General features: G+C 37.5%; 1 protein-coding gene across 1 annotated transcript in view; it reads left to right on the plus strand.

Annotated features, from left to right (window-relative positions):
• Nucleotides 1–9,217, plus strand: part of SLC38A6 (solute carrier family 38 member 6) — a 64,659-nt gene extending 55,442 nt beyond the window's left edge. Inside the window, exons 12-16 of the mRNA XM_006161768.3 lie at nucleotides 823–923; nucleotides 6,462–6,586; nucleotides 7,746–7,890; nucleotides 8,001–8,095; nucleotides 8,286–9,217. Coding sequence (XP_006161830.2) covers nucleotides 823–923; nucleotides 6,462–6,586; nucleotides 7,746–7,890; nucleotides 8,001–8,095; nucleotides 8,286–8,366 — 547 coding nt within the window. The 3' untranslated portion in view covers nucleotides 8,367–9,217. The remainder of the gene's footprint in view (nucleotides 1–822; nucleotides 924–6,461; nucleotides 6,587–7,745; nucleotides 7,891–8,000; nucleotides 8,096–8,285) is intronic.
• The last annotated feature ends 444 nt before the right edge of the window (nucleotides 9,218–9,661 follow it).

Genomic DNA, 9,661 nt, shown 5'->3' on the forward strand with positions numbered 1-9,661 from the left:
CTAACTGCTGGCTCCCCTAAGTGTTGGTTTTGTTTTTGTTTTTTTTTTTTTTTGAGAGGTTTTTGCTATAGGGCGCGTGCGCTTGCCAAACAGAGAGAGACATAGAGACAGAAAGCGAGAAATCACCCCCCAGGGGGGGATGGTCACGCCGCAATCCCTTCTCCTCTGTTCTCCTCTCAGGATCTTGGGCACGCACGCACATGCGCCCGGCATGAGTTTTAAGCCACTGGGTCCGGGATGTGAACCGCGGTCGACTACATGGGAGTCCAGCGACATAGCCATTACGCTAACTGCTGGTTCCTCCTAAATGTTAGCTTTTAAAAAGGGAAAACAACCAAGAGTTCTAAGTAGAAAATGTTTCCAGAAAGTGTAATCTTTGCGCACTAATTTAAAATTATTAACTTAATTCTAGTGTATAGTTATTGATGAACTAGGTCATGAAGAATTGTGGAATCCTCATAATTAGCTTGGGAGATGCTTGTTTCTTTTTCTTTTTTCTTTTCTTTTTTTTTTGGAGAGGTTTATGCTATAGGGCGCATGAGCTCGCCAGATAGACAGAGAGAGACAGAGAGACAGAAAGCAAGAAATCACCCCCCCAGGGGGGGTATGGCCACGCCACAATCCCTTCTCTTCCATTCTCCTCTTGGGGTCTTGGGCACGCACACACACGCACCCAGCATGAGTTTAAGCCACTGGGTCTGGGACTTGATCTGCGGTCGCTACATGGGAGTCTAGCGACATAGCCATTACGCCAACTGCTGGTCCTGCTCCTTTCTTTTGATATAATTCACTGAGTCTGGTTTTACCATTTTTGTCTTTTAGCCCTTCAAAGAAAAGAATGCAGAATGTAACTAATACAGCAATTGCTTTAAGTTTTCTCATTTATTTTATATCTGCACTTTTTGGGTACCTCACTTTTTACGGTAAGTATATTCTTATTTATAGATGACAAAGTAAATTGTTATATGATGATCTCACACTTGAGTATAGATTTTCTTTTCCTGCCTTTCATTAGTAAGTTAATTTGTTCAGGCCACAAGATTACAATGGCCCTAGGGACCTTAATTATTGATTCTCCTTCTTAGAAAAGTAGATCAAGTTTAGGACTAACAAGTTTATATGGAAGTTTTCTTAAATACCTAAGTAAAACTTCAGGTTTAGGGATATTGATATCTTTCTGCAAGAAAAAAAATGCACCACAAAGAAGAAAAAAATGCACAATAATGACTTTGTTTTCTAAATAAAAAAATTCAGTGTATTAAACTCTACTTCAGAAACTTGGGTGTTGGGAGAGTTAATCATAGTTGCAAAAAAAAAAACAGATTGAGAAAGGAAAGGGTTTTCTACTGGACTGTATTTGTGCACTTACATGTCAGACATCTTTACCTTAAAACTTAGTTATCACAGGGTTCAGAGATGTACATTTACTTCTGCCACGGTACAGAGGCACTGTGACGTTTCTCCTTAAATTTTTTTAGATTCTTTTAAATTAATTTTAAAAACTAAAATTTTCTTTTACTTAGAAAAGTTACCTCCTTGGTATGCTAGGATTTTTTTTTTTCTTTTGTCTTGTGATAAGAACCTCAAGAAAAAACTTTAAAAGTCTAGAATAAAAAATTATGAGCCCTCTAGTGTCATTGCAAACAAGAAACATGATTAACATGAGTTACACTCAGCCTGCGAAATTCTGAATGCACTTTTCAGTTTATGAATGCTTTTATAACTACTCTCCAAGGAAACGGCTATTACTGCTTTGGTGATCCTTAGCTGCCGTGACTGATTTCATGTGAAAGCCTCGTGCACATTTCAGGTTTTAGACACCCGTGATGACGGATGATGACACTTGACTTATCCCCTAGCTTCTCTCCTGGACCAAGTGTGACAAGTTTCAGGACAATGTGTACTTGAACAGCTACCTTTCCTAAGCTGGCGGAAAGAGTTTGGGTTTTGGAATCTATCATATCTGGTTCAAATAACTCCCCTGCTCTGACTGGTTATAGGACCTTGAACAGGACACTTTATTTTGTAGTGTCTTAATTTCCTAACCTGTGGTGTGTTAACTGCATAGAGCCATAGAGGCCTCTGTAAAGTACCTGTTGTTGTTGTTGTTACTCCTGGGTGGTTGGAAAAGTCATGACGTATTTTCTCTATGTTTTTCTATGAGAAAATGCCTCATGACTTTTCTGATGACCTAATATTATTGATTCACTATTACTGTAATTGTTTCATAATTTCAGGTGCTCTATCTTTTAACATTGTACCGTTCTTCTTACTATCTTTAATGAAATTTAAATATGGTAACTTTCCAGTACATGCTGTGACTCTTAACTGAGAGTTTTCAGTGTGTAAGAGAATTATATTAGCTTTATACAGTCCATCTTTTCTTGCTGTCTGCAATTCAACAATAACAAATGCCATCCATTTATCTAACACTGCCTTTTGAATTAGTATATCGATGTAGAATGAGGGTAGAAGTCTGTGTATATACCATCAGCAAAAACATTATTTCCACTGTAAACATGGTGCCTGACTGGATTTGGTACAGAAAAAGCTAAAACAGATTGTCAGGCCAGCAGGTGGTGTGGAGGTTAAGGTGGCTGGAAGCCAAATGGCTTATGCAGTTTGAGTCCCGGACCTGGTGACTTGAAAAACATGGCTTGCATGTGTGTGTACATGGCCAAAATTTGTAGAGAAGACTGGAGAAGGCTTTGCAGCATGGCCATCCTCCTTGGGGAGCGATTTCTCACTCCCCCCCCCCCGCAAAAAAAAAAAAGCAAAACAAATTTGTCAAGCTTTTTGATCATTGCTAAATAAAACCAAGTTTTCAAAGTACATAAGCTCAATTTTTGGTTGTTGGGTTTGCTTTTATATAGAGTTAAATTCATTAAGACTTTTCTATGTTAATAAGACTACAGCAGATTGCTTGAGGTTCAAAAAAATTCAGTATAGCAGAGTAGTTGTAGTTTTTTTAAAGAATTTTTTGTTTAACTTTATTGATTTATTTTAATTTGACCAGAGAGGGGCAGAAAGAGACAGAGAGTGAGAAGGAAAGGAGGGAAAGCAAAAAAGCAAGCCACTAGGTCTGGAACTTGAACTGTGGTCAGCCATGTGGGAGTCCAGTGCCCTTAACCACCACGCCACCTGCTGGACCCAGTATTTGTGTTTATATGTGTATGTGATGTGTGTGTATATGTGTATATATTTATTTATTTTATTATTTTCTTTTAGAGAGTTTTTTTGCTATAGGGTGTGGGCACTCGCCATAGAAACAGAGAGAGATAGACAAAAAAATGAGAACTAACCCCCCCCGAGGGGATAGCCAAGCTGCAGTCCCTTCTCCATTCTCCTCTTGGGATCTTGGGCATGCAAGCACATGCGCTCGGAGTGAGTTTAAGCCACTGGGTCCAGGACTCGAACCGCAGTCAACTACATGGGAGTCCAGCACATAGCCATTATGCTAAACTGCTGGTCCCAATGCTAAAACATATATTGAGATAACATTTAAGTACTTGTCAGGTACATACATACTTAATTCTTTTTTTTTTTTTTTGGAGTTTTCCGCTATAGGGTGTGTGCGCTCGCCAGACAGACAGAGAGAGACATAGAAACAGAAAGCGAGAAATCGCCCTCCAGGGGGGATGGTCACGCCACAATCCCTTCTCCATTCTCCTCTCGGCATCTTGGGTATGCACGCCCATGCGCCCGGCGTGAGGTTTAAGCCACCAGGTCTGGGACGCGAACCGCGGTCGACTATGTGGGAGTCCAGCGACATAGTCATTATGCTAACTGCTGGTTCCCACATACTTAATTCTTTTAACAACTCTGCAAGTGGGTATAGGTCCATTTAGGTTACATAATTAGGACAGATACCTACTGCTTATGAATAATGGAGTGGGGTTTGAGTCTAGTTTTGTTTCTGTTCAAAGCCTTTATATTACTATGCTGCCTCCTCAGAAATTATGCAATAATACCCAGATTTTCTCTTTTTTATTTTTTAAGAGAAATTTCTGCTATAGGGCACATACACTTGCCAGAGAAACAGAAAGCAAGAAATTGCCCCACCCCCACCCTGGATCGTGACTGCACCATGATCCCTTCTCCTCCAGTCTCCTCCTGGGATTTTGGGCATGCACACACATGCACCCAGCATGAGTTTAAGCTTCTGGATCCAAGACTCAAACCATAGTCGACTGCATGGGAGTCTAGTGATGCAACCATTTTGCCTTCTGATGGTCCCAAAACCCGTATTTTCTTCATTCCAGGTTTTTGTTTGGAAAAATCTAGCTCACTTAGGTTCTAGGTGTATCTCCATCTATCTTTTGCCTATCTATCTATCTATCTATCTTCCATGATTGTTGTTTGAACATGAAAGCTAAAGGTTTTCATCATGTATATACAGTGTTTCCCAGACAGAGATTTGCCAGGTTGTCAATAAACTGTTACACTGTCTCTGATTTAATCCCTTCTTCACCAATACAAATTCTTCAGAGTATCCAAAGTTTTATATAATAGAGAAATACATATCTAAGAAAAATCACATGGTATTGATAGATCAATAGATAGGTAGATCATAGGAAAAGAAAAAATAAGTAAAAAGAATTCCTCCAGAGATAAAGTTATAGATACTGATTTGCCCTTTACAGTAATTCTTTGCATTGTTAATCATAACCAAGAAAGACTTTTTTTGGTATCTTTGTGGCAGGATAACAGTAACGCTCTATCTTATGGAAAGAAATTGCTAATTGAGTCTGACATCTTTATCAAAGCCTTAGTTAAGGGTTAGTTAAGGCCTTCGGTTCATTTTATAGACTGAGTAGCTAAGCCCAGAGAGGTGACGTGACCTGTTACTGAATTAAAGGCAGGTTTCCTGAATATTAATCCCATGTACTTTCTGCTACTTTGGGATAATCTTTGTCAGTGGGTACTGAACAGTCCAGCCTCCTGATTTCAGTGGCAGATCTAACTTGCAGAGATCAGGTCCTTGAGATTTGTAGAGATTTGTCTGAATCTGGAGAAGTGCTCTATCCCTTCATATGTTAAGGCTCAGCTAAAAACACAGAATGACTGGCTTAGAAAGGTTCTCATCCTGAGAAAGTAAAAAGTGGACATGTGACATGTATTTTGAATATGTAATAAATCCATTCTTCCCGCATTTAGACCTGCTTTACGTCTCTTTATCCAGAGCTCAAGACTAGTTAATATCTAAATTTTGTCAGATTAAAGGGACCTATAAGTATGTACCTGGGTTAATAATAACTGCTCTGGTTACAGATGTTAAAGCATTATATGGTGAGGAAGAGGAAAGTGTTGCTCGGGTGAGCCAGGCCAATGCCCAAATGTTGCATATAACCAGACCATTTAAAAGTCTGTGAGGTTGTTAAGTGTTAAAAAGTGTTAATAGCTCATTTTATGATTCAGAAAATGGAAATAAAATAGTTCGCCATATTTCTGCAAAGACTCACAAGTATCTCACAGATTTGGAAATAGAATCCAGATTTCCTGGCCCTTAATCTCCTCTTAGTCTATTTGTCCCACGCTGTATAAAATATGTCTTTAATACTGTAGTCAGTTCATCCAGCTCCCATTTCTATCACCATTAGAGTAATTTGAATTCTCATTACCTCCTTGTTTTGAGGATCTCTCTCCTCTCCCCCCCACCCCCAGTCTCTACTCCTTAGTTCAGATTGTAATATGCCTTTCTTCATAAGTCATTGTTGCATCTCTATGACCTGCCAGATTGCGGCCACACTATGTGCAGAGCTGTGTTACTCGATCTTAAGTACATCTCCAGCCCTGGCACCCACTACCCTCTTTGCTGTAGAGCACACTGAATTTGAGCAACTGTTATACATGTGAGATCTACTCTTTTTCTCAAGTGCATGCTCTCTTTGCTATTTCAGGACTTCTGTTTCTGCTTCTGCTTGCTTCTAGAGAATCTCTTCCCCTACATCTTTGTCTGTTTTTCTTTTTTATAATTTGCTAGAGAGTATATGCACTCACTAGAGGAGCAGGCGTGGGAGGGAGGAAAGCATCCTCCATGGAGAATGGCCACACCTTCTCTATCTCCCCTTTCAGGAGTTTGGGCACACACGTATACACGCCCAGCATGTTTTTCAAGCCACTGAGTCCTGTACTCGAACTGCATAGTTGGCCATGTGAGATCCAGCCACCTTGACTACCACACCACAGGCTGGTCACCCCCACATTTTGAATGTCAGCCTGTCCTAGTTTATAATTTCATTAAAAGAGATTAAAAAAAAAAAAAGGATTGTAGGATTCAAGAAGATATTTAACAGATGTCTCTGTATTTCATAGGGTAGAGAAAAGGCCAGAGATCGATTTAGTAATAGGAATCCAAAATTTAGTAAGATCTCTAGTGCAAAGTAAAATAATTTTAGTCTTACTGAAAAATCTTAGTAGTTTATAATATGATCCTTATTATTATTGTTTTTTATTCACAGACAAAGTGGAGTCAGAATTACTGCAAGGTTATACTAAATACTTGCCACATGATGTTGTTGTCATGACTGTGAAGTTATGCATACTATTCGCTGTGCTTTTGACAGTCCCACTAATCCACTTCCCTGTAAGTACTCATAAAGGTTTTGTTGCTTAGTGTAGCGGCTCCCTAATATGGCAACACTAATTCTTTGCAGACTAGAATGTCGAGTCACATCTAGTCTTTCATATCTTGCTCGTTTGTCAAGTAATGATCAAAGACCTCATGCTCACATATGGCCCCATGAAAGCCCCCAAATAAAAGTGAACCACTAAGCTAATTTGTGCCTTTTGAGATTTAGTTTAGATTTACGCTCTCCCACAGCATTGCTTCCAATTTAGAGACTACATTTCTAAAGTTTGGGGTTTTTATCCCCCTTTCTGTATTCTGTTTTCAAAAGAATGTGCTTGAAGAGGAAAAAGTCAAGTCAGCAAAAATACGCCCCTTCTGGTTTGTTGTAAATTTATTTTAGACATTTTAGTTTCCAGTCAAAATGCTTTATTTGTTTCCAAATTTATCATTTTAGGGGCAGAACAGATTTTTGTTCTGCCTCTGACTGCTTATACGTAAGAATCTAAAGAATTTCTGAGAAAATGAGAACAGAAGCTTTGGGTATAAATGCTTCTACATGGAGTCTTGCATCTGTAACAGTGAGTTTTTAAAAACTGGGCCTTTAAGGGTTGTTGTCTCCGCCCTCTGTGGACTATGGTGTCCCCAGTGCAGCAGAGGCTGGATACACTTTTGTGGGATGAGACCACCTGCTACCACCTTAGCAATGGGAAGTACAATGATTAGCTTTTATATCATACTGTAAGATAGGTAATATAAAATAAAATCATAAGTGGGGTTCTTTTCTCATGGCATGATTTCTTACTCTGTTTTAAATTGTTTGTCCTAGCTATTGAATGTAGTGAAAATGAGATTTTATTACATTGTTACTGTTGGTAATTTTTAAAATTATGCAACCTAAAAAAATTATGTATGAAAATTTTTCTAGATAATGCAAGGTAATCTTTATGAGCTCACACAGAAAGATTTATATGGGATAACAGAAAGATTTATATGGATAAACATTTAGTTTGTGTGCATAAACACTTTATAATAACATTAATAGTTTATGCTGTATTTTTGGAATGTTGATGGTTTAGGGGGAGGAATATTGTAGTTAACGTGCATGGGTTTCTCTAAACAAAAATTTTGCCTTTGACATTTCCTCTTTACCTAAATGTGCTTTTCTGTTTCACAGGCCAGAAAAGCTTTAATGATGATGTTTTTCTCCAATTTTCCGTTTTCATGGATTCGCCATTTTTTGATCACTTTAGCACTCAATATCATTATTGTTTTACTTGCATTATATGTTCCTGACATTAGAAATGTATTTGGTGTGGTTGGTAAGTTTTTTATTTCAAAAAATTCGCATAATAAAATGAATAAATTGTTACCCAGTCTCACATCTGAATCTGACAACATTTTCTTTTTTAACTTTCCCTCCAACTTAAAGGTGCCAGCACATCAACGTGTTTGATTTTTGTATTTCCTGGACTATTTTATCTCAAACTTAGCAGAGAAGATTTTCTCTCATGCAAAAAGCTTGGAGTAGGTTGTTTTTGTTTGTTTCTTTTACAATTTTTATTTTGAGAAATACTTTGTTATTTTATACTATTCTGTCTACAGGATAGTAGCTATATGTAGTGATATATTTTAAAATATAGAATACACTATTGAGGAGGGTAAAGGTTTAAAAACATACTCTAATTGTTCTTTATCTTTTTCCTTATTTCCATAGGCTTTTATTTTGCTCATCTCTGGGATTTTGGTTGGAAATTTTAGTTTGGCGCTCATCATTTTTGACTGGATTAATAAATAAAAGAAATATTTTTCCTACTTCTTATGAAGAATTATTTACCTCCATATGCAAGAAGGAATAATTCTGGAAGGCACCTTGGATTAAAAAATAAGATTTCTATGAAAATTATTAACAGAAAATCAGAACAAAATGGCAGCAGTTAGAGGAAAGTAGGAGTATAGTAGTTTTAATCAACATGAGAGACAAACTCAAAAAGCTCTTTAGTATATTAGTATTTGTTTTGGTTTTGGTTTCATTAATGGACTTTATTGTTAGGGTGGTTTTTAGTTGACAAAAATATTAAACAAAAATACAGAGTTCCATATACTCCCTCACCCCCAGGCACCCACAGTTTCTAACATCGTGTGTTGGTGTGGTGCATTTGTTCTACTCAGTGAACCAACGTTGGTACATTCTAGTTAACTATTAAGTCCATAGTTTATACTAGGATTCATTATTTGCAGTCATAGATCTTTTTATTTTTTTCTATAGTTTGGTCTTTTCTAGAATGCCATATGGTTTGAGATCACATACAGGTTGAGTATACTTTATTCAAAATGCTTGAGATTGGAAGTGTCCCAGATTTTTAAAAATTTTTACAATGTATGCTTATACATTATAATGAGATATATTGGGGATGGAACCCAAGTCTAAACATGAAATTCATTTGTGTTTTATATACATTTTATACACAGACTGACAATGGTTTTATACAATCTATTTGTGTTGCATTTGGGCTGTAAATTGTCACATGAGGTCAGGTGTAAAATTTTCTAGCTGTGGAGTCTTTTTGGCCCTCAGAAAATTTCTAACTTTGGAGAATTTTGAATTTGGGGTTTCCTTTTCTTTTTTTGTCTCTCTTTCTTTCTTCTATTTTGTTTGTTTTGTGTTGTTTTGTTTTTAATGCCAGAACATGTGCCCTGCACTCACACAAAAGAGAGAGAAATAATTCACCCCCAAGTGGGGCCTGGTCATGCCATGATCTTTCTTTTACATCTAATTCTCCATCCTGGCACACATACATGCACACATCTAGCCTGTTTTCAAGACACTAGAACTCAACCCTAGTTGGCCATGTGGGATCTGGCTTCCTCTGCGTGGTTTTTAACCACTGCATATGAGGCTGGTACAAATTTGGATTTTTAGATTAGGCATACTCAAAAATTGGCTTTTATTTAGCAGTATGCAGTTAAATTTCTTCCATATTTATTTGTGACTTGATAGCTCATTTTTCTTTAGCATTAATACTCCATTGTATGGATATACCACAGTCTGTTTATCCATTCATCTGTTGAAACATCTCTTGGTTGCTTTCA

The sequence above is a fragment of the Tupaia chinensis genome, unplaced genomic scaffold (genome assembly GCF_000334495.1).
Source record: "Tupaia chinensis unplaced genomic scaffold, TupChi_1.0 Scaffold138921_1, whole genome shotgun sequence".
NCBI classification, from domain to species: Eukaryota; Metazoa; Chordata; class Mammalia; order Scandentia; family Tupaiidae; genus Tupaia; species Tupaia belangeri.